The sequence below is a fragment of the Camelus dromedarius genome, chromosome 15 (assembly GCF_036321535.1).
Source record: "Camelus dromedarius isolate mCamDro1 chromosome 15, mCamDro1.pat, whole genome shotgun sequence".
NCBI classification, from domain to species: Eukaryota; Metazoa; Chordata; class Mammalia; order Artiodactyla; family Camelidae; genus Camelus; species Camelus dromedarius.
In genome coordinates this window covers 57,960,803-57,986,575 of record NC_087450.1, presented here as the reverse complement: position 1 = coordinate 57,986,575, position 25,773 = coordinate 57,960,803, and the positions used below count along the sequence as shown (strand labels likewise).

Genomic DNA, 25,773 nt, shown 5'->3' with positions numbered 1-25,773 from the left:
ACCAGTGTCTGCAGCAGGTCAGAGCAGTGGCCCCTAGACCAGTGTGTGGGCTAAGCGGACACTGAGCCTCACCCACGATGGTCACTGCATTAGATCAGGTTCCTGGCAGGCTGGGGACTTGTGAATCTGGTTTCTTCTGAGTAGTCACCCTGTGTATAGGTGCACATAGCTTCAGGTAGTTACACCGAACAGCTTCAGTGGGGATTACTCCTGTATAGCTTTCTACCTGCTTCATCTGGGTTAATCCTGAAAACAGTTTCTCTGAAATCAGCCAATGAGCATAACCAGTTAGACCTGACCGGTCTCATGGCACAGGAATGACATTAGGATTAGAACGCAGGCTCCAGAATCAGAACTGACTCCAAATCCTGTCCATGGCTTTTCTGCTTATTGGCTGGGTCACTGTGGCAGAGTTACTCAGTGTCTTCAGTGGTAAGAGGAGGGTTAATAGCTCTCCTGCAGTGCTGTGTTAAAGCTCATGGATGCCTTGTCCCTAGTGGGTGATGAACAAATGCACAAGTTGTTTCATTTGTTTTGTTTGTTTTACTTTCACTTGGGTTGGGGTGGGAGGGTCAGTAGGTCACCAGACCCAGTGGTAGCTCTGTAGTCACATGTAAGTTGCTTGCTTTCTCTGAATCTTAATCTACTTGTAAAAGGAAGGGATTCTACTAGGTGACTTTAAGCAACTAGTCCTTCCTTCCTTAAGATGTAAGATTTAGAAGAGTTTATTCAGTGTTTTCCATATACCTGCTATTGAAATGATAATTCTTTTTAAGGACAATTAGATAAGAAAGGTAGGAACACATTTAGATGGAAGGCAATATGTAAAGTATGAGAGATTAGAGCTTCCGTGGTATAGATGTGCCAGTATATTTGTCATCATAACCTGAATCACCACTCGTTTCCCTTCCACCTTAGAATGAAGTTTTACATAATTTTTGGAAGCGCTACCTTCAGAAGAGCAAGCAAGCGTATTGTAAAAACCCAGTTTATACCACTGGAAGGAAAACTGCGGTAAGTCTGGGAAGTGGAACCAGAAGACATTTCTAGGAAGAGGTAGAGATTAAGATGAGGTTGAACCTTTCCTGGGTTTATGGTGCTTGTCAGAGGCTTTTCAGTGAAGAAGTTTCCCTTATACTCCAGAAGGATGGGGTCACTGACCTAGATGCTGAAATTAATTTTGACTTCTTATTTGACCAGTTGAAACATAAAGAAATGTGTGGTTAAGTTTCTAAATAGGAGCTTAAGGAATTTCTATCACGGTACTGTTAAAAACTTTTTTGCATGTTATTCTTTTTGCTTGGAACACCTGTTGCTTTACCTGGCACTTCAAGATTCAGCTCAGTTACCAACTCTTCTCAGAAGCCATTAGGTGGTGAAAACTAAATGTAGGTGCTTCATCGCCACACCCCATCCATCAGTTTGCTTCTAACTGCTTTATAAATATGCCACGGGTCAATTTATTTGGGGTAGGGGAGGGTTCTACTGCTGAGAAGTGCAGGCTTGATAAGTGTGTTTGATGTGTTTGGTATGTGATACTTACTCTCCAGGGCTGAGAAGAGATTCTGAATCTATTTGACACACGTTTGTTAAGAGCTTGGAAACTTGGCTCAGTGTTTTCCTTGTTTGGTGGGAGTCTCATAGGTTCCACATGCAGAGTTTAGTGACCCAGCAGTGAAAGGGATAGGTCCTAAGAAGAAAAAGTTTAGAAATAACAGGTGGAGCAGGACTATTAATAGTTCAATTTTGGATGTAAGTTTGAGACAGCTATTGGACATCCAAGAAGAACTGTCAAGTACTTAGATATACAAGTCTTCAGTTGAGAGGAGCAGTCTGGGCTGGAGATATAAATGTGGAAGCTGTCAGCTTACAGTATAATCATCAAATCTAAAATGCCATTGTTTGTGCGATGCACCGTTAGGTACCCTCAAGAAAGAAAGAAAATCATGTTGCAAATTAGATTGTGATGTGCCATTGATTGTGAGATACATCCTGATTTCAAGGATGTCAAAATATGGAGACGGGGTGTGCGTTGTGGAGGTGAAAACAGTAGAGTAGTAGATGGTATTTAAACCACAAGACATCCCTGAGGAGTGAAGCCAGAGAAGAGGACTGAGAATTGAGCTTGGGGCCACTCTAGGATTGAGTTGTCTGGGATAAAAGAGGAACCAGCTGAGAAGTCTGAGGAACAACTGATGAGGTAGGAGGAAAGCCAAGAGAGTGAGAGGGGGCATTATGGAAACTAAGGAACAAAGTATCTCAAGAAGAGAGCAGTGATCATCTGTGAGAAACGCTGCCTCTGGGTCAGGAAGGAAGAGCCAAAAAGTGACCAGTGGAGCAGTGGGGAGCAAGTCTGGACAAGTCTCTCAAGGCTTTTGCTGCAAAGAAGTACAAAGAAATTGCATTGTAGCTGGAGTCGAGGAGAGTTTTGTTTTTTTTAAGTGGAATTCATGATGGTGTACTGCTAGGAGTGATACAGGAGAGACATTCTTGATGGAGGAGTAGAAGTGAGTGATGATCTTTGAGTGGAGATGGGTGGGATTGAGTGCACCAAGGGAGGAACTGGCTTTAGACGGGAGCTTGGCCAGTGCACTGGAAGAATCCGACCGAGGGCAGAGCGTGAGGCAGAGTTGCTGATGGATGGTTGCCTGCGGGAGCCTGTGGAAGTTTCTTAGGATTGCTTCAGTTTTCTCAATGAGTCTCTGCTTATCAGCCAGCTTTATGGTTGCCTGGTCTCTTGTGGGCTTGCCTGTCGAGAGGGAAAGTGCTTAACAGAAGACATAAGCATTATCCTGTCCCTGATTTTTTTGCTTCATTCTCTGAGTTTCTTTATTACGAGCTTTATGTCCTCATAATAAGATCAAGTTTCTTGGCCTGCATGGCTGAGAGTGTGGTTTTTTGATTGTGGTAGTTCCCCAAGGTGGTAATGTGGCCAGTTAATGAGGCCTTTAGGTAGCCAGCCAGCTGACCTTCCTTAGGGCCACTCTGACCACCATTTCAGCGACATGTGTGTGAAAAATTAAACAATGGTGAGAGATAGTCCCTGTCCAGCCTCAGTGTGCCTGGGTCATTATTGACACTTGATGTTTTTATTAGTGTAGATACCAGAGCTGCAAGAGCGCTGTTAGTTACAGGGAGAAGGAGGCCTGGTATGGCTGCTGCCTCCTCGCTCCCACTTGCATGGAGCCCCTCTCCGCGGAGCATTGCCAGGAGCTGCTGGGGAGCCCTGGCAGAAGTCAAGGTCTTTTGGTCTCAGGGACGGGGCAGACACAGGTGTCTGGAGTGATTTCTTTCCTTGTGTTTGTGATGCTCAGGAATTGTTCAAGTTTGTGGAAATTAATTGTGTTGTCATTTCCCATGCAATAATAATTTATATTATTTTACAAATTAGGTATTAGAAGATAATCCAAGTCATTCAGACTGCGATAGCGCCCCTGAGCTGCTGAGTGACTTTAGCTGTCCTTCTTTTGTTGAAAGTGGAGCAGAGTCTCAGCCTGATGGCCATGCTCGAAAGCCTTTCTCCATCATCAAAGCACCACAATCAGGTAAAAATGAGAATCAGACTACCTAGAATTTTAAAGCTGGTAATGCCTCTTACAAATTATGTAGTCCACTCTCTTCATATTCCAAGAAAGGGAACTTGGCCTAGCAGGGAAAAACAACTTGTTGAATCATATGGCAAGGAGAAAGGTAAACTAAATGAAATCCTAGTGCAATTTTTTAAAAGGTACATTGTCTCCATACGACTTTTTGGGTGTGGTTTTTCAAGGGAGATGTACAGTAAGGAGATTCAGAGAGAAGGAGATTAGCTCAGTAAGGGCAGGTGTAATATGCTCAGAGTTTTCAGAGAAAAGTTGCAGCTGAGAAATGATAGAACTTAGCCCTGTGGTAAGACAGGCAAGAGTCAAAGATAATACGCCCAGTTTCTCAGCAAAAACTAATGCAAGCTGATAAAAGCTTACCGTATTATGTGTGTATGTATGTATGTGTGTCTTACTTTCCGATTTAATTCCATGATTTAAAATAGATAAGGAATAGTTTAAAGGTTACAGATATAGACCTTCTCCTCAAAGCATTTATTCATGATTTTAGTTGTTTCCATACTCCTTTAAAAAAACAAAACATGGTGGTAAACAGAGCTGAAAGAGCAGACCAAACTTTTATTATAGATTGCTAGAATCTGATGTGTGCTGTTAGAGTTCTTTGGGAGATAGCTTCCAAACCCTCTGGTGTTTGGGATTGTTGAAATCTATGTCAAGTCTGGTTATATGAAATTTTCAACAAAACATTTCTGGTATGGACTGCTTCTTTGCAAGCGCCTTGCCCTCCAAAGATTAAAAATTCGTTTTATGAGCATATTTGCATTTCTTGTTGGACTGCACAGTGACACAGAGAGTTGTCTTGTTATTTGTTTGGTTTTCTATTTATTATTAATCTATGATTTATTACTAATGTATCTCCACACTTCCTCTCAGTTCTAAAAGTCTCCCAATTCCGTAGATATTCTGTCAGTTTCATCTTCTGGAAGACTTTCTGGAGCTTCTGACCTGCTCTGGTGTAGAGTGGTGTATCTCTACACCTGTGTCCCAGCTGTTTTGGGGATCTCTTTACCACCATCCTGAGGAATCTGTCACCTCTCTTTTGTTAGATTTCTTACATCCTTGATCTCACTCCATCTTCTTTCTTGGTTTACTCCTTCATTGTGCTGGAGCATCTTTATTTTATTTCGCTGAGGATATGTTCTTTCCTGCTGATTTGAAAATTTGTTTTAGCCTCTGCTTTTTATATTAGAGATTTCTTCAGGTGTTTAATGAGCCTAAGAAGGCTAGTCCTATTTAAGAATGGAGATTGAAAAGTTTGATGGAAAGCTTTGTACCCATGGTGAATCTTCTCAGCTCTGCTCTACTAGAGGGTGATCTAGCTGGTTTTTCTTAGTGAACCTCCAGCATCTTTAAATCTTTTCTCCCTGAGCTGATGAGGTTTTCCAGAAAAATCTCTGTGTCTTTTATTTGGAGAGTATAATCCTGGCCCTTCTGGGACCTGGGTGGGAAGAAGGCCTCAGGGGAGTAGGGAAATGGCTCAATATTCAATATGTAACTTTAACTTAATCCTCTTATTTTCAGTAAGATGCCCCTACCATCAACTGTGTATGTGACTGACATGTCCTATTCCAGAGAACCTTTTGTTTTACCGTCTCTAGAGGAGAAATTTCCAATTTTGTACCAAGACTGGGGAGAAGCCGTCTTTGCGTGGAGTTTGAGGAGGAGTCTGGGCACCTAACTTCTTAACCAGACTTTGAAGCAGTCCTCCTGGTGTTAGTCCTCCTTCACTCAATTTCCAGGGGTACCTGGTTTAACCAATTCCTGAGCCTTCCTTAGAGGTCCCCAGGGGAGAGTTAGGTTGATTTCTGGCTTTCCCTGTTGCTGGCTTTGAACCCAGCTTTCTTAGCACTGCTAAGGCAATAATAATCACCTGTCCATTTGCTTTCCAGCTTTTAGAATTTTATTGCGGTTGTCTCCTTTTCCATATTGTTTGTTCTTGCATTTACATCTTTAAGAAATTTCTTTGTGATTGTAGTGGGACAGAACAGAGGCTCATGCATGTTTTCAGTCTGCCATCTTAACTGCAAGTCCCTACGTCTTGTTATTTATATAATACATATAGAATTTTTAAAATAATATTTTATTGAAATCTGTGGGTTTGCATAGCCTTTTAAAACAGCAGTCTTCAGACTTCAGCATCCGTCAGAGTCGCCTGGAGGGCTTGTTAGACCACGGACTGCTAGGCGCAGGAGTTTGCATTTCTCATAAGTTCTTAGGTGACGCTAATACACCTGGTGCAGGGACTGTACTTTGAGAGCTACTGATCTCATTGTGTAAATTGTTATGCACTGTTTCATTGCACAGAGTTACTTAATTAAATTTCCTTTTCAGTCACTTAGGTTGTTTTCAGCTTTTTTCATATCACAGTGTTGCTACAGCATACCCTGACCCTAAATCTTTGCATGTTTTAAAAATCATTTCACCAGGATGAAATCTTAGAAGTAGAACAGTTAGACCACTTGTCACCAAGTATTTATTGGACTCCTCCTCTGTGCTGGAGGCTGTTCTGAGTACCCAGGACGCAGTGGTGAGCAAGACTCTCTGTCTTCAGGGTGCTTAGATTGCAGTAGGAGGAGCTGGACATTAAATGCACACATAAAAAAGAAAAGTTCAGTTACTGATGAATGCTAGAAAGGATTTACAGGGCTTGGAAAGGGGATTTTGAGGGATAATTTGGAGAGTTGTTGCCCAAGAAAGCTTGCAGTCTCAGGGCCATTCCTAGTCCTGCTCTTCTGTCTACCCGCACTCCTGGCTTTAAGCACCAGCTCTATCCTGACGACTCTAAAACTCCTCTCTCTTGCCCAGCTCCCCTCTGAACTATAGGATTTTTATATCCAGCTGCCTACTCAACATTTCCATTTGTATGTTTAATAAAATCTTGCATTTAACATGTGCAACTCTGATATCTTGATCTCTCTTGTCAAACCTGCTCTTTCGCCGTCTTCCTTGTCTCAAGAAATGACATCTCCATTCTCCTTGTTGCTCAAGCCCAAAACCTTAGAATCCTACTTGTCTTTTCTTTTTCTCATACTTGACATCCAATCTAGCAGCAAATTCTTTTGACTCTGCCTTCAAAATATGTCCAGAATCCAACCACTTGTCACCATCTGCAGTGCTGCCACTCCAGTACAAGTGCCCTTCATTGTGGAATAGTGGTCTCCTGTGTGCCCTCCCAGAACGCCGTTCTTCATTGCAGCCAGAGTAGCCTTTTAAAAAATATAAATGAGATCATGTTGCTCCTCTGTTCAAAACTCTCCAGATGTTCTTATCATACTTAGAATAAAATCCAAAGTACAAACCATGACCGACAAAGCCCTTTAATAATACGGTTTCTTATTCTCACCCGTCATCTCCTACCACCTTCCCTCCATCTGTGATGCTCTCGCCACACTGGCTTCCTTGGTGTTCCTTCAGGTTGACTCTGCTGATGCACTTGGTGTTCTTCCCCTGGTCCTCGAGACTTACTCTTTGAATTCATTCAGGTCTCTGCTCAGATGTCACCTTCCCAAAGAGGCTTCTCTGACCACCCATGTTAAATAGCACGTCTCTTCCCGTCCCATAATTTTGTATGCCCCTGTGTTGCTGTTTCTCTGTGTTGCACTTACAAATATCTGTTAATTGTATGTATACGTATATATGTGTATGTATATAGGTTTACTTACTGGCTGTCTCCCATTACTAGTACACAAGTTTTAAGAGAGATGAGATATTGTACACTGTCATTTCCCCAGACCTAGAAGAGTGGCACAAAGAATGAGATGGATAAGTATTTGTGGAATGAATGAGTTGAAGATGAAATCATGCCCGGGGGGGCGGGGGAGGATGCCTGGAGGATGGGAGTGGGACAGGCCGCCTTAGCCAGAGTTTGGAGAACATCTCAGAGAAGGTGTGAGTTGAGGTGTGACTCAAAGGAATTACACATTTTTGCTTTGCTTTGTAATCGTTTATCCTTTTATTTATTTCAAAAATTGTTCGTGTTCACTATGAAAAAATTCAAACGACAAATCCCTCCTTGGAGTCTCAGCTCATCCCACTGCCACAAAGAACCAGCAGTGAGCTTTTTGGCCAGTTTTCTTCTAAATCATCATTGCTCTTTATTGCCAAATTGCTCTTTGTAAAGATTATATCAGTAATTTAAGATATTTAAAAATACCTCTTTGGATTTTGCTGTTTTTTTTCTTTTGTTAACCAAAATAGTTGTTTGCACTTAAAAAAATCTCCATTTGTCCCTTAAGAAATGGCATCTATCTGTTCTGGATCTCTTGATGGTGTTGAATATTCTCTACGAAAGGAGAAAGGGATTGTGAAGATGTCTATGCCAAGGACGCTTGCTTTCTGCTATCTGTCCTTACTTTGGCAGAGAGAGACAGTTACTCTCTCAGATCTTTTGAGGTAAGTGGGCCTCTCGTATGATGATGCTTCTGCTGCTTATCTGTGTGAACTAGGGGACAGCCTTTGGGTATTTTGAATTTTACAAGGAGCCTTAAATTAAGGAAGGGAAAGATTGGGTGGTTGAGTTCTGACTCTGAAATTTAATATTCCCTGGTCTAATAATTCATCTCCTTGGTATCCTTATTTACATAGTGGAAATAATACTCTTTATCTTACATGGGGTCTTATAAAATTAATTGTCTAGTGTGAGCAAAATGCTTTGAAGATGAAAAGTGACATTTAAGTACCTGAGTAGTGTGAAGTATTTTTCATTTTTAAGTGAGAAGATGAACAGATGACCTTTATGTTGGCAAATGGTAATTAATAGTTACACACAAGCATGCATTGGTGTTGTTAAAGAGCTAAAATATAGAGTATGTTTATAAGGTAAAATTGAAAACAAAACTATTAGAAGAACCTATTATGTAGATAGCATTTACAGTTTTCAAGATAATCTACAGGGTTTTATAGTTAATGAATGAATGATGGTGTTGAATATAAGAATTTCTCATTAAATAGAAGATATGCCAAAGTCATTAATGTATTCATTTTTCCCTTGTCATACTGTGTGTTCTAAATAGCAACATTTGGATTTAATCACTGTGTGAAGTGATTTTTTAAGAGCACAAATTTAGAACCAGACTCCTGGGTTCCAATCCTGGCTCTGCCATTATGTGTTATAGGACCTCTAGTGTAAGTTATTTAATTCCTCTCTGTCTCTGTTTCCTCATTAGTAAAATGAGGCTAAGGATAATATCTACCTCAGAGGGTTGAAACTACTTTCAATAATTAGTACCACACGGAAAGCACATACATAATAAGAACTCAGTGCTAGTAATGATTGTGCTTGTCTTTTTCATCATCTTCATCATCACTGACACTAGGCCTCTTGATTGAATAAAACACCTCGGTAAATGAGGATAGTGCCTTTGAATTTGGCCACATCAACCGAACAACAAGATGTGGTTAACTCTACATGCAGATGGTCCATGATTCAGTAAATTTTACTGTTAAGTTAAAAACCTCCTCTTGTTCTGGATGCCCTCCCTGGGTGATGTCATCCTCTCCCAAGGCTTTAATTACCACCTATATGGTGATGACTCCTGAATCTATATTTCTAGCCCAGACTTGTCTGCTGAGGGCCAGCCCCGTGTATTCACATACACAGCTGCCTGCTGGACACTACCACTCCATCGTCTACATCCTCCATCTAGCCCCTCCTCCATGTTTCCTCTCTTTGTAAATACCCTGCGCCCTGTTGCATCCCGTACTAGGACTCACCCCTGCCTCCTTCCTCTCTCTACGTATAGTTAGTCATTATATCCTCTCAATTATCCTCCCAAAATAACTCTCAAAACCATTTTTCCCCATTCCTCTTGTGTCTATCTTCACCTGGATTCTATCTTCACCTGAATTACTTAGCAACCTCCCAAGTGAGCCTTGTGCCACTCCTATCCATTTTCCTCCTGATAACCAGAGGGAAATAATCTTACAGAAATAGCAGTCTAATCATGTCACTGGAGCTGGATAAAGGGGCTAGGTGTCCTACCCAGGGCAATCAATGAGGGAGTAATAAAACTCTCCTAGAAATCTAACAAGATGGAGAAAATAGTATTTGCCCTAAATTCTTCTCAGGGAGAGTATGGTCTGTGGTTGGAAGGATGGGGATAATATCCTACACATTTGTCTGTCTCTCTGTCTCTCCCCACTCTTTCTACTTCTCCCCTGCCCCTCTGTCTCTGTTCTTCCTTTCCTCCCTCTTTCCTCCCTTCCCCCTCCAAGGGGAATTCTTAAGTACCCTCAAGGAGATTAGATCTAGTTAGCTGGAGGGCTTTTATTTTGCTCTGTTGACAAATTTGGGACTTGGAGCAATAGGAGAGAAGACTTCACCACTGATCCTCTTTCTCTGCTTTTCTTGAAAAAGCACTCTAAAAGAGTCACAGGTTCTCAAAGCGTGGTCCCCTGACCAATAGTATCAGCATCACTTGGGAATTTGTTAGAAATGCAAATTCTTGGACCCATCTAACCTGAATCATAAGGTTACTGATCCCGCATGTCACTACCCTGTTTAAATCCTCTAGCAGCATCTGTGGGCCTTAGGATACATTCCTGAACCTTAAAATAGCCTTTAAAGGGCCTTGCCTACCTGGCGATAACAACAATAATAGATAAAAATAGCCATCATGTATTCATTCCACAAATATTCACTGAATATCTACTCTGTTTAGGTATTGTTCTGGAGTCTAGAACACAATGAGACACAGTTGTGAATCATATAAATCAAGTCCCTGCTCTAATGAAGTTTAAGGCTAGAGGAGGAAACAGATGAGCAAATACATAAATAAGTAAGAAATGATCAGACAGTGAAGTGCTGTTCAGAAGATTGGAATAGGATGATGTGATAGAGAATGACTCGATGGCTACTTTAGATTGGTTATCAGGGAAGGCCTCACTGAGAAGGTGGAATTTAAGCTGCACTTTGAATGAAAATAGAGCCAGCAGTTGAATATCAGAAGTACTAGCATTCCAGGTAGAGGGGGTGCCAGGCCCTGAAGCAAGAGCCAGCTCTGTATGATCAAGGAGCAGAGGAGGCCACTGCGATGGGAGTAAGAATTTGAAGGAGAAGTCAGAAGATGAGGGCAGGGAGATAATAAGGAAGAGCCAGAAATAGGTCTTTGTAAGCCAAGGGGGAGTTTGGATTTTTTTTAGAAAACTGAGGTATAATTCATATACAATTCACCCTTTTTAATTGTGCGATTCAGTGCTTTTCAGTATATTCACAAGACTGTACAGCCATCACCTCTCTTGCCAGGACATATTCATCACTCCTAAACAAACCCCCTTACCTATAGGGAGTTTGGCTGTAAGTGATAGTAAGCCCAGAAGATTTTAGCAGGAGAGACGTGATCTGATCTATGTTTTCAAGATCGTTCAGGCAACTGTGAGGACAGTGGGTTCTAGGCAGACAAGGGTGGGAGCAGGGGGCCAGGTGGTCTCTCCTATACTTAAGGCCAGAGATAGTGGCTTGGATGAGGGTGGTGGTGACAGAAGTAGAATGATGCGAAGGGGCTCAGGATATGTTTTGCAGGTAGACACGACTTAATTGTAATGCAATGAGTGCTTCTTAAGTTACCTGTGATGAAGAACCAATTTGTTAACTTTCAGCCTGTCACAGATTGCAACTTTTGAAAAATACAATAAAATTACAAGTAGAGACAGTGTTTCCTGGGGATGTAGCTGGAGTAGTGGTCTGCTGGTTATGAGGGGCATATGGAATGCTTTTAGTCTATCCCAAGTCCTCTGTCAACTTCTGGATTGATCCAGAGACCCATCTGATAATCAGGAAAATAGGTTGTTTAGAATTTTCATTCATTGGCTATCTTTTGGAAAAGTATGTATTTTTCTAAAAGGAAATGCAAATTCAAAAAGAAAAAAAAATACTTTGGGAAGAGATTAAGAGCAATGGTGAAAGTATAAACAATGAAAATTGTTAAAACCCCAGATGCCCAAGACCTGTTCTGTGCGGACATCCTGTTTTCCCTGGGCAAGTTTCTTGTTCCTACCTCCGCTCCTGCAGCCCTGCGTGTAGCCCTCCACGGGGGCACTGTGGCACTGCCAGTGCTGAGACTTCCACGGCTGTTTGACCTGCTAGGGTCATGATGGGAGCTCTTCATGCCTTTCTTAGTCATCTCTGAACTCCTAACACCTCCCAGTGCTGAATCATCACATGGGAATAATGACTAAATTATTAATACATAAACGTGGAAACGATAGGTAGTTATAAAAATGATAAGCATGCAATACATCCTGCATATAAAATAATATTAAACCAAAAATGTACTTGCAAAATAATAGGAATACTGATTACTATGTCCAATTACTTTCATATGAAATTTTTTTAGATAATGAAAACCTAGCTGGGGGAGGCTTTCCTCTTAGAGCTGTTGTAAAGAACCCTGTGTTATCAAGCTTCACAAAACACCATTTTTACATAAAATATTTACCTTAATTCTCAACATTGAGTAGACTAAAAAGTAAAAAAAAAAAAAAATCACATTTATAATTTGAAACTGAATTGAATCAATGCTATTCTTTAAGTGCTAGAAAACTGAAAGCCAGATGTCAGGCCAGCTCTCATAACAGCAGAGATTTCAAGGCAAAATATTTTGTGTACTTATTCCTATTTTATCTTATTTTCCTTAACAATTTTCTTGTTTTAAAAATCTAATATACATATATTAGCACAATTATATATATATAGCACAGATTGCGATACCCCCATTCCTCATTCTCTGTTCTCTGTTTTTTTCCTTACCTAACATTTTTCCTACCTAACATTACTATAGATTTCACTTGTTTTGTTTGGAATCTTTCTCTTACCTCCATGGGAAGAAGAATATTTTCCTGTCTTGTTCACTGCTGTACCCCCCAGCCTAGAATAGCGCTAGGTATATAGGACTCAATAACTTTCTGTTGAATGAATGAATGAATTTTAAATAACTGTGTATATGTGGTTATTTATATATATGTGCTATTTTCTTCAAACTCAATAATTTACTCAAAATATTTGACCAGCTACCGTGTACTGGACATTGAGATGGAGTGGTAAACAGATGTTCCTTTCCTTAATTGTTCTTCCAGTGACAAGCACCTGCCATGCGTTGTCGTAGGTACTGGGGACAGAATGATGGACAAGGGAGATACTCTAACAAGGAAGACAGGGATCTAGGAAGGTCTCCCTGAAGAAGTGATTTAAAAGATGAGTAGGAGCTAATCACGTGAGGAAACTGGGATGGAAGGAAGGAACCACATCTTTGAGCCTGGTGGCAAATCTAAGATAAACACACCTTTTAGAAATAGTTCACCTAGGCAGAGACTTAAGAGATCATTAGATAATCAACCAAATGTTTTCTTCACACATGGATGCAGGAAATAATTGATATTTTCAGGTTAATTATCCTTAAAAATATTTAGGCTATACAATATACTCAACTCATTCTTACCTTATCTTTGAAATACAACATGTTTACCTCTTTTTTCTACTTTGCTAAATCAATACGTATCTCTTACTGAAAAAACTTTCTTTTCAAAAATACAGATTTGTTGAAGAGGAGTATATTCCTTACATACATGCTTTTCAACAATTTCCAGAAGAGATGAAATTATATGGGCGTGACAAAGGAATCTTCGCTATAGAGGTAAGCTATTTTCTTTTTTACTTTGTAGTCACTTACAAGACACAGGAGTAATATGACGATTTATATTCCTTTCCTGACTTATTACTTGGAGTTTTTAAAAATTTCATCTAGTTTTTGTTCCGTTCAAATGTGGAACATTAGTCATAATTTAATGAAGAGTAGAATTATTATTTCTTATTTTCCTTATGTAGCTTCCCCTAATCCTTTAAGTTATTCTCAAAATACAGCTATAGGGTGAGGTGTGTGCATTGCAAGTAGGTATGTTGTTGAGATTGTTTTTTTATCTTTTTTAATGGCATCCCATGCTCAATGAGACAAGTCTGAATTTCCTAGGCGTACCTGGGACAATACTGATGCTGTCTTGAAACTGTCACATAGGAGTTTTTTTTTTTTTAATAATTGATTTAAAAATATGTATAATTCATTAACTAATAATTTTAAATTTAGCTGCTAAATGAGCCTTGTTTAAATGTTCTGCTGAAAAGAAAAGATATTTAGTTCAATAATTCTAAGTGTGTATCTTTATATTTGTTCAGTTTTCTTGCAGGGACCAAAGATGGAACTGAGCTACATTTTTGCATTAGTTATCAGCTTAGTCTTGGCTTATCTCTGTCTTTCCTCTCTCTCCCTCCCTTCTTTCCACCCTCTCCCTGCCCCTCCCTTTCTTTCTTCCGTTCTCTCTTTCCTCTCACTTAACCTCCAGTGTATTCTGTGTCTTATATCCTAACTGACTGGGTTTTAACCTGATTTCTCAGAGCCATTCATCACTCAAATTGTATTGAAATTTTTGCTTGGTTGAGGTTATTTGTACTTTTTGTTGATACCTAAGATTATTACTTTAACTCCCTAACCAAACTGTAAACTTCTCAAGAATAAACACCAGAATTTTATATAGAGTCACAGAATATCAAAACTGAAGGAAAATTTAGAGATCACTTAGTCCACTTTTCTTATTTTTCCAAAAAAGAAACAGGCCTAAGAAGAAATGTGACTTGGAAATAATAAACCTCTACTTCATTAGGGTTTTCATGAGGATTATTTGAGATACGTTCAAAATGCAGACATATCACAGACACTGAAATGGTAAAAGGCTCCCTTCCAGGCCCCAGGGTGGAAAACTTTTCCTCTAAAGTGGAAATTAAGAGGATAATCAAGCTGCCTGGAGGAAAAAATGCATCATTTTTGGAAAATAAAGTTTGTGTTTTAAAAGTCTGTTCAAAAAGAAGATAAAACCTGACAACCTTAAATGTGCCCATTTTTAAGTTTTCTCAAAGTAAGTTCTAGAAAGTCCGTGGATATGACTTACTTTTCATTATAGTATTTTATTATTTTCATTATAATATTTTATAATTTTGATTACCATAAATTCAGCTTCTTACAAGGGATGTTGCTTCCTGAGCTGGGTTTATATGCTTGGGATTGGTATCTGACCAGTAATTTCCTTTTGAATTAAGAAATTTGGCTTCACTTTATGTATACTCAGACAGATACTCAAACTTCACTCAATAAAAATAATTATTTAAAAAAATTTATTCTGTGTTTTTTCAGATAGTAATAGATCCAATTATTGCCACATGTTTAAATGACTGCAAGAATGACATATAATGTACAGAATCAAGAGAGTGTTATTGTAATAGCCAATGTGGCTTACACTTCTCAGAAGCCTAGTTTAAGCCTTTAGTTAATATTTGCATTGCCCTTCTATGAGCAGTGTGGTAAGAAGTGCCTGCAAGTATTATAGCCACATTTATTTCTGGTGATGTTTCAAGATTTCAGCCTGAAAAATTACATTCTCAATATTGTATCAAATCTAAACTGCCCCTCCTAAGTTTTTATAATTTGAGACCTAAGTTTTATAAATTAAGAGGGGAAATGAGATATGTTTACTTGCTTGGTTTATTTTTGCTCTGAAACCATTCAAATACTAATTTTTACTCATCCTATCAATTACTGAGAGAAGAATATTGAAATCTCCAACTATGATAGCAAGCAACTTTTCTTTCACATTCTATCAGTCTTTGCTTCAGGTATTTTGTAGCACTACTACTAGGTACGTAATTCTTAGGATATTTGTCTTCTTTATGAATTGACTCCTTTATCACTATGTAATGTCCTTTTTTCCCCCTGATAATATTTCTTGTTCCAATGTCTACCTTGTCTAATATTAATATAGCCACTCTAATTCTTTTTTAAATTAATGTTTGTACACTGCATCTTTTTTCAGTCTTTTATTTTTAATTTATCTGTTTCTTAATATTTAAAGTGTATTTCTGGTTGGTAGTGTTAAATCTTGATTTTTTTAAAGCTAGTCTGATAATCTCTGCATTTTAGACTCTTTAGACCATTTATATTTAATGTAACTATAATAATGTTAGGTTTAAATTTACCATCTTGCTATTATTTATCCCATCTGATTTTGACTTCTTTTTTTTTTCTTTTTCTACCTTTTTTGAATTAAGATTTTTTTTTTTTATAATTCCATTTTATCTCCACTATTGATTTATTAACTGTACCTCTAGTTTTTGAGAGATTGCTCTGGAGTTTATAATATTCATCTTTAATGTATCACAGTCTACCTCAAATAGTATTATACCAGTACATGTACAGTGTAAGACCCTTACAACAATATACCTACTTCCAGTTCCCTTGTCCCATCCCTTAGTGTTAAACATTTTATTTTTACCTGTTAGATATTCCACAATGCATTGGGATTATTTTTGCTTTAAAAAGTCATTTATCTTTTTAAGGAATAATGAAGACTCTGTAATTACTTTGGGTAATGTGGACATTTTAATAGTATCAATTCTTACAATCCATGAGTACAGAATGTATTTCCATATATTTATGTCTTCTTCAATTTCTTTCATCACTGTTTTACATTTTTCAGTGTGCAGATCTTTAACCTTCTTGGTTAAATTTATTCCTAGATAGTTTACCCTTTTTGATGCAATTGTAAATGGGATTTTTAAAAAAATTCTCTTTCTGATAGTTCATTGTTAGTGTGTAGAAATGCAACTGATTTTCTTTTGTTGGGGGGAGGGGATTAGGTTTATTTATTTATTATTTTTAGTGGAGATACTGGGGATTGAACCCAGGACCTTGTGCATGGTAAGCATGCCCTCTACCAATGAGCTGTACCCTACTCCCCGAAGCTGATTTTCATATATTGATTTTGTATCCTGCAATTTACTGAATTTGTTTATACTAACAGTTTTTTCTGGGTGGAGTCTTTAGGATTTCCTACATGTAATACCATGTCACCTGCAAATAGAGATAGTTTTACTTCTTTCTTTTTGGTGTGGATACCTTTTCTTTCTTTTCCTGCCTAACTCTTCTGATTAGGACTTCCAGTACCACATGGAATAATATCCTTGTCTTATTGTTAGAGGAAAAGCTTTTAACTTTTCACCATTGAGTATGATGTTTGCTATGGGCTTGTCAAATGTAGGCCTTGCCTGATTTCTGATGAGAAGCCAGTCTGCTGTCATTCTTTTCTTTGTTATTCTCTATGTAATTTTTCTTTTTCTTCTTCTAGTTGCTTTTATTTTCCCTTCTAGTTGCTTTTTAAGATTTTTGCTTTATCACTTGTTTTTCATCAGTTGGATTGTGATGTGCCTTGGTATGGTTCCTTCTGCCTTGGGGTTCATTGACCTTAGATCTGTGGGTGTATGGTTTTCATCAAATTTGGAAACTTTTTATTCTTCATTTCTTCAAAAAATTTTTTTCTCTTCACCTTGATTTTTTTCTGGGATACCAGTTACATGTTAGACCACAGCTCACAAAGGCTTCTGTTCTCTCTCGTTTTTTCCCTCAGTGTGTTTTGTTTTGGATAGTTTCTATGGCGATAACTTCAGATTCACTGAGCTTTACTTCTTGAGTGTCTAATACTGCTGTTAAACCCACCTGGTATGTTTTTCATTTCAGATTGTGTATTTTTCATTTCTAGAAGTTTCATGTTAGTCTTTTTTTTTAATTTCCCTCATGTTTTCTTTTACATCCTCAAGTTTATTGACAATGTGTATAATAGGTGTTTGAAGGTTCTTGTCTACTCTGTTATTTCTGGTCTGTTTCAGATGATTGGTTTATCTGCTAATTATGTGTCATGTTTTCCTGCTTCTTTGCACGCCTGGTGATTTTTATTGAATGTAGAATTTTATATTGTTGAATACTGGATTTTTATTCTGGTGTATGACTGGATAACTTGGATGTCAGTTTGATCTTTTAAAGCTTATTTTTAAGATTTTTTTTTTATGGCTGTTCCAGAGCCTTTATATCTGGGACTAATTTAGCTGCACTACTAAGGCATGTCCCTCAGAATTGTTTGGATTCGTTGGGAAAATCCAGTGATTTTTTCTCCCTTGGCGTTAGGTTTTTTCTTTGCAGATCTCCGGAATTCTCTCTCTGCAGCTTTATCCTCACTGGTACTTCGCCTTCAAATTACAGACACCTCAGTTTCTAGGAACTGCAGCCTCTCCTTAACTCAGCAAGACCACTGGGCTCTGTTTCACTCCCTGTTCCCTATACACAGTTTGGAGACTGCCTCCAGGAGTAATCTGTGGCCACTTAAGTTTCTCTTCTCAGGGGGTATAGTCCTGTGCTTCCTTTTGTCCAGTGCCTGAAACTGTTGTTTCATGCATTTTTTTCCTGTTCTATGTTTGTAGTAGGAAGTCAATTCCTGCAGTAGTTAATCCTTCATGGGCAGAAACAAAAGTGTTCCAAATACTAATTTTTAGACATTTAGAAGTAGAATCATTGTTTAGATGCTTTTTAGGTGAGTATTACCTAAACCATTCTTTCTTGAATGCCTAAAAGTATCTTACTGCTCATTCATTCTTGGATTAAAAAAAAATCATATTCATGAATATTATCTAATCTTTGCTTCAAAATTTTCTACAGTTATTGGAAGGTCATGGTTATAGGATTTTGTTCATACAAAATACTTGCCCTAATAATAATCTCTTTTGTTGACTATTTTTGTTATTCTTGAGTGAGGGGACAGAGGTAAAATAGGAGAGTGTTTTCTTGTAGAGATTTTGATAGAAAGTATAAGCATAAAAAAAAATGAGATTATGTTTTAGTAACAATAACTATTGCACATTGCCTTTTTCACTTATATCTTAGCTTTTTTTAAAAAAAATGAACTTGTAGTTTTGGAATAATTTTTGATTTACAGAAAAGTTACAAAAATAAAAATATATCCTTTACCCAGATTCAACTATTGTTATTATTTTATCCCATTGTTTTACCATTTGTGCTAGTCTCTCTGACTATCTGTCAGTCTGTCTATCCAATTCTATTTCTGAATCATTGAGGGTAAGTTACATCTGTCATGGCCCCTAAGTATTTTAGTGTATATTTGTAAGAATAGCGATATTCTCTTATATAACTGCATTTTACTTATAAGTTTTTACTTTTCTTGGAGCTTCACAGTATAGATATGCCACTTAGTTAGGTTAGCTAACTAGTTCTCTGTTGATGGAGTTTTGTGTTTGGCATTTAAAGGCTAAAGAAGGCAGCTAAGTGATGAAAAAACAAAACAAATCTAAATGTGTATCAATAGGAAAATGGATAACATGTGACATAATCAGACATAGTATATTAGACAGCTATGAAAATGAATCACCGACAGCCACAAGCAACACGAATGAATCTTAGAAACATTCTGCTGAGTATAAAAGGCAAAATTCAGAAAGCTATGTATAGTATGGTACCATTTTTATAAAGTTCAAAAAAGAAGTTAAACTGAATATATTTTTATAGATATATTTATGTGTATGATTAAACTATTTTTTAAAAAACAATTTCATGGTGAGCAAAATGCAGGATACTAGTTACCTCTGGAGGGGGAGGCAGAGAGGGAGGACTGCCGAAGGAGAACATAGTAGACAGTGTTGGTAATGTTCCAGTTCTGAAGTTGGGCAGTGGATTCATGGGTGTTCATTTTAGGATCATGCTTCATAGCTTACAGATATGTTACATGTATTCTTTTGTATTTTTCAAGATTTTAAAGGAAGCTAGAGGCGGTTGTCTAAAGAATTTCTAAAACAGAGATAAAAAGGCAGTATGAGATGCGTGAATGTGTTTGTATATTTCTTGCATCCCTAACTGTTCTTTGAGAGTAGAAGTTATATGTAATATTTTTATTTTATCATCATCATAAGACTTAATATATAATTCCATATACATGGTAGGGACTGTGTGTTTATTGATTAAGTGATTTGAAATAGCTGAGAAACAGAATAAGTTTAAATACTTTATTTAAAGGAGATTTTAAATAGATCTGTTGGGGATTTTTTCCCACCTAAGTAGTAAACTTCCAGACTGCTTCTTATGTGTTTATTACATAATATATCAGGAGGCTATTAAATAGTGGTTTTTTGATTGAAAAAATAAAAAAGCATTCTACTGATATTTTAGTGGTAAGTGTGTAAGGGATGTAACTTCCACTTATAAGCAAGGACATTTAAACATGCAAGTTACGGGTTTATCAGTATCACTCATGAAATCCAGTGTGTGAGATAAATAACCTTACCAGTTAATTTGTACTGTTCACCAATATACTGAAACCAATAGTAAATTACCCCAGTCAGAAAATGTATGTTTGAGACTCTATTGATGATACTTCTTTTAGGAGAATCACACCTCATATTTGCTAAGTGAAACCAATGATTTCATGTGAATTTCCTGTGACTTAGTTTGATCCTGTGCCAGTACCCACCCCCCCGACCCCAGTACACAGCATGCTCAGCCCAGACCTCCCCTTACCTCTCCTTCCCAGGAGAAGAGAATGGAACCAAGTTCTGTATCAGCCTAAAGAAAACTGAATCATGACAAAGGTTAGTCTGCTGTAAAAATAATCACATAACCCTGCCAAGATCAAACAGAAATTATTTTGGGATTACCTATTCTTCTGGATACCAGCTTTTAATCTACATTAGTATAGATATGCGAAATTTGAACATGGGTATGGCACAATCAGCAGAATATTTGGAGAAGAAACACATCTTAGGAAGGGAGGACTCAAATAGGTTTCTCCAGCTCTGACCCTGAGCCAAAACAAATTACTGTCTCCTGGTCAGTTGGTCATCAGTTCATAAATTTGTTTTTGTCCCTAAGGTTTATGTTGGTCTATGCAGGTTAATGGCATGTTTCTAAAATGGTCTCATCTCCAGGACCAAGAAACATATTTCACATGAAGTAATGTGTTCAGCACAAACTTCCAGAGGATTAGACTTTGATCATAAAGTATTTTTTGTTACTACTGATAGATTTACAACCATTAAAATAACTCTAGCAGACTAAAATTACGAGTTGAACTATTCTGTGAATCATAATACATGTGGAATTCATTTTATCCTTCCTCCATAAATAATAAATTACAGTGCTCTGTCATTTCTTTTGACATACTTTTATTCCTTGATTTTCCTTTGTAATAGAAAGTCTTGTTTTAAGTTTGGGTTAACAGGTGCATGTAGCATTAGGTTTTTCTCAGCTGAATCTTTGCTTCAAAACAACAATAAGAATAAGTCAGGGTGAGGCACTGTATTCTTTTTTTTTTTAATAGCAAAGCAGGAAGTTCATCTCTGACAGGGTATTGTAATCAGGTTTATCACCAGAGCCTGCTGTTGTGTAACAGAAACTCTAGCTTGTCCTTACCTGTCTGAAGGCATTGCTTCACGAAGGAAAGTAAACTCACTGGAATATTTGTGAAATTCAATAAAATGCTTTCCCAAGCACTCTGTTTTTAATGCATGCTAGAACAATTTATTATAGCCTTGTGGTCTTTTAAAAAACATACTAACCTTGTGATTTCTTAGGATTGTAATTAAATGAATCTGTATCACTCTAGAAGCCCATGCGTCCCATTTACTATGCCTTATAGACACGTCTTCAGCCATATCTAGTCCATGTTCCCTCCTTCCCCTCCCCCACTTCTTCAAGAAAAAGGGGGAAAGTTTGGGATGTCTTCAAATGACTGTTTATTTAATTGACAGGCAGCTTCTCATCATTGTACGCTTTGCCTTTGCTCACAAAAGTGCATTCACTATTCCATAGGATGTTGAAACTTTTAAATGGAAACAGCTTTTCATTAACAAAGGAAGCATTTTCCTCCCTCCTTCCATGTCTTAGCCTTCTCTGCTAAGTCTTGGCTTCTTCAGCAGCTGTGTACCTCCACCAGAAATGACAAAAGGTGCAATTGTTCTAGGAGATGGTAGTGAAGATAATGCCTGTGGAGTTTGTGTGTGTGGGCTGCTGGGGACTGTTTTTCTTCTGTGTTTGGTTTTGTTTTGCTTTTGCTATTCCAGAAAGTTGAGCACACCTTAAAAACAAACCAAAGTGGATGGGGGGGAAGCTTTAAAGATCCTTACACCTTTACCTTGTGTGAACAATTTCTTTCCATTAAAGTGTTGTGCGTTAGTATTTAAGTGGGCCCCTCTGTCCCAAAAGCAATAAATCTGACAAAACTCACTTGAAACATAGGGAATGGAATACAGAGTACAGAGCGTATTGATGTGGTTTGTTTCTTCTTTGAAGCAAGCTGGGAGAGTTTGTCTTCTTGCCATCACCCTGACTTAAGAGCAAAGCTCAGGAGAGGAGACGGGTGTACAGATTAAGTTTCAGTGTTTCCAATAAACAAGTTTCTTCTGTACAGCACAGGAAACTATATTCAATATCTTATAATAACCTATAATGAAAAAGAATATGAAAATGAATATATATATGTTCATGTATTACTGAACTATTATGCTGTACACCAGAAATTGACACAACACTGTAAACTGACTATGCTTCGATTAAAAAAAAAGTTTTAGTATTTCCAACCATCTCCTTTTTCTGAATTGTGATTCCCAACTCCTGGTAGATGGCCGTTTCATTTTCTTTACTTATTTAAAGACAACTTCCTCCTTTTTCTGCCTCTGCCTGTACTGCTGCTTTATTTTTGAGACAAGTTTCTGAAGCATGGTGCTCATTCGAAGCATCATTTACTTCTAGCAAAAATCTCTCAGTTCATCTGGTAGAATAAACTGAAAATCTGTTCTTTTTCAGGGACACCATCTCAAAATGAAGTAACAAATAATCAAATTGCTGTTTGAACCAGAGTTGGGCATAGACACACTCGTCTCTGTTACAGATACAGTTTGTTCTGCCAGTGACTTAACAGACAGTAGGGCTACTTCTATCTCTTCAGCCTTGATTTTCTTTATTTTTATGTATGTTAAACCCACAGACCAATTTCTAAACAGTTAATAAGTTATATACATATTATTCTACCATGGTCCTTGACAGTGTTTCTAAATCCACTCAAGAATTAATCATTTCGTCATCCCTCACTAGACTCAGCAAGAAGTGATAAAGAGGAAACTGGAAATTCATTCCGAAGTACATCTGCAGTATTTTGAATGTTGATCAACAGCATTCTGATCTTCTCTCTCTGAATGAGTAAAAAGAAAAGATGTAATGCTGGTTCAGCCAAACCCACTGAGTGGCACTTTGCCATGATGATTCATTTGGCCTCGGAGCAATCTTACACCCTTTGTGAAACTAGGTCCCTGTTGGTTGAAGGAAGAAAAAGACTTCTCCAGAGCTGTCAGTCACTTTTTAAGCACCTCCAAATGAAGGTCTTATTGGATCAAGTTTTAATACACTGATTCTTCAAACTTTACTCCAGATTTTTCACCATCTTAGGCCACATGAGCTCTTGGGATTGTTTGTGCAATCTTTGTTAGAATAATAATCAGGTTTGAAATCTACCTGAGGGAAATAAAGGCGAATGTAATGATAACAGCTGTTCTCAGTTTCCCTCACTCCCACTCCCTTCCAGAATTACTGCTGCCAGATGGCATGAATAGAAACCAGCTGATGTTTTCTTTTGTTCCTGGCTTCCCATAGCATCTTGCCCATCACTGGAATTTGTGGGTGAACTTCTCTTGTCAAGCGTGTGAAGTAAAACCATCTGAGGGTCTCTTCCAGGCTACAAGAAAAATGAGATCGAGAGCCACTTCATTTTATTTCAATTTAATTTATTTTTGCACAAGAATATTTTGGAGAGCTTGTTTATTTACAGATTCTTAGACCTAATGTCAGGGATGGATTCAGTAAGTGTGGTGTGGGATCTAGGAAAATGCATTTTTAACAGGCATCTTGCAAGTGATTTTGACAGAAATAGTATTTGAGTGGTTACAGACTAGTCTCATCATCTCTGCCTCTGACTGTCTGTCTTTTGTTATGCCATCCTGTCCCACAAAAAAAAAAAAATGACATAAAATTAATTAGCAGATAACCAAAGGACCAGTATAAAATAAAATACTACTATACCTTACTAAACATACAAAGTTTTAAACAGGGTTCAGGAAGCCCCCTTATTCTACTTAATACATCAGAGAGTCCCCTCACCAAATGAAAATACAGCACAAATATCCAGCAGCTTCTATGAGACCCTTTTCTTGGGGGTGTTCCTTACATGAATGCATTTTCTAAAAGTCAGAATAAGACTATTCTAACATAGTCATTAAATGTTTACTGTAATTATTATATGATAGTTATCTATGGTTTAGAATCTTGTCCACATTAGAACCTGAATCCCCTCTCTGGGCTATGGACAACATGAAGAAACAAAAATGTGACACTGACCATATTCTCTAAAACAGTGTACTCCCAGCCTTCTCCTCAAGGTCAGATGCTTTGTTGAGCTAGTGGTGCAGGCCCCCCAGAGTGGCCTTGCTCAGTTGAAATGGGAGCCACCGTATAGGGAGGGTAGTCCATGGCCAAGCCCTGTAGGGCCACCACTTCAAGTGATGTTGGAGACAGAAGGTAGTGGATGCCAGTGTGGATGTTTTGAAATTATATTAAATCTTTTTAGCTCACTAGACTCCTTTACAGTTACTTGGCATGAACTTATCATCCATTAAAATTTTTTTTGAGATGATTATTTTTCAAAGGGGAATATTCACTCCTCTAGTGTGTGTTTGCAGATTAAAATACTTAATTTCATCTCCTACTTGTATTATTTAAAAGGACTAGGGTTGCCATAAATCTTGTCAGTAATGTTAAAATTATTTTAACTTGAAAAGATGCTTCAAAATCTGTGCAAAATGCAGCAGAGGTCTAACTGAATTTATTTTATAAAGAAAAAAGACAGCTTTTCCCAAAGGTCACTGAGAACTTATGCTTTCCTTTTTTCTCTTTTACATTCACAGAGTAGAATACAATTAATAGTATTTTAGTATACAAGTAGAATTACTCCATCTCAATATTTAACAAAAAGACTTAAAAGGCCTCATTGCTACTTTGGGTTGAAATTTACTTTGTATTCTTCAGCTACAGGTTAATCATGTGTTAATGATAATGAGCTGAAAACCTTTTTTTCTAATAAAACTCAAGAGTTTAGACATTGAAATAGTGGTATCAAAATAAACATAATACCATGAAGACTGTAACTTCACACAAAGTAAAATCAAGCATAGTTGTAAATTCTAGAAATTGACAGATTTCTCTGAGCATCTCCTGTACCATTATAAAGTATTTCCTTATGCTTTATAATCGCATATGAGCTGAATGTACCAAAGTAAAATTTAACAGAGAACTATTCATTCCTTCAGTTAGCTCCCAAACAGCTTCACACATTTAGAAGCTGGCAAGACATGACTTATGGTATTATTGGCTCAAATTGGGAAGCAGATTATCACTTAGAATAAGGAAGAACTTTTTAATGATTAAACCCATTAGAGGTGGAATAGACTCCCTTCAGGGAAGGTATTGAGTTCCCTTCACTGGAGATTTACAAGATGGGTTAGACATCTATGTGCTGGAGATTTTGTAAAGTTAGACCATATACTTCTAAGGGTCTTTCCAACTCTGAATTTGCTAACTAGATTATTTCTCCTACAAGGTGATGTATGAAGTGATTCTGTTATACAAAATAGTTGACTCAACTGATATTCTTTCCTTTCTCATCACTTAAAAACTTGTTTTATTGAGGTAAACTAGACATACAGGAAAGTGAACAAATCACAAATGAACAAAATCTGATGAATTTTTATAACCTGAATCACCCCTGGGTCAAGAAACAACATTGCTAGCACCCCAGAAGCTGCACCCTTGTGCTCACTTCCAGTCCTTACCTCGCCCACCCAAGAGTAATCACTCTCCTGACTTCTAACTGCATAGAAGCTGGGTGCTGAATTGCTGACTTTTGTAGTTTAAATACGTGGAATCATTCTCTTTTGCATCTGGCTTCTGCTAGTGTTATGTTTGGAAGATTCATTCATATTGTTGCATGTAGAACATTCATTTCTTTGCTGTATAGTGTTCCACTGTGAGACTGTATCAAAATTTACTTGATATTTACTCTATCAAGTCTATTGTTGATGGCATTTGGATAGTTTCTAGCTTGGGGCTTTTACAAATAGTGTTGTTGTGAACATTCTAGTGCATGTCTCTTCGTAGACATGCACACACATTTCCATTAGGCATATGGAGCTAGAATTGCTTTGTCGTAGGATGTGTACGTGCTCAACTTTAATAAATACTGCCAAACAGGT

At 37.7% G+C, this 25,773-nt stretch overlaps 1 protein-coding gene across 1 annotated transcript in view; it reads left to right on the top strand.

The window, feature by feature from the left end:
* TAF1B (TATA-box binding protein associated factor, RNA polymerase I subunit B) overlaps positions 1-25,773 on the top strand; it is a 50,816-nt gene that overhangs the window by 8,601 nt on the left and 16,442 nt on the right. Inside the window, exons 5-8 of the mRNA XM_031466548.2 lie at positions 919-1,014; positions 3,392-3,545; positions 7,838-7,994; positions 13,132-13,231. Of these exons, the coding sequence (XP_031322408.2) occupies positions 919-1,014; positions 3,392-3,545; positions 7,838-7,994; positions 13,132-13,231 (507 nt within the window). The remainder of the gene's footprint in view (positions 1-918; positions 1,015-3,391; positions 3,546-7,837; positions 7,995-13,131; positions 13,232-25,773) is intronic.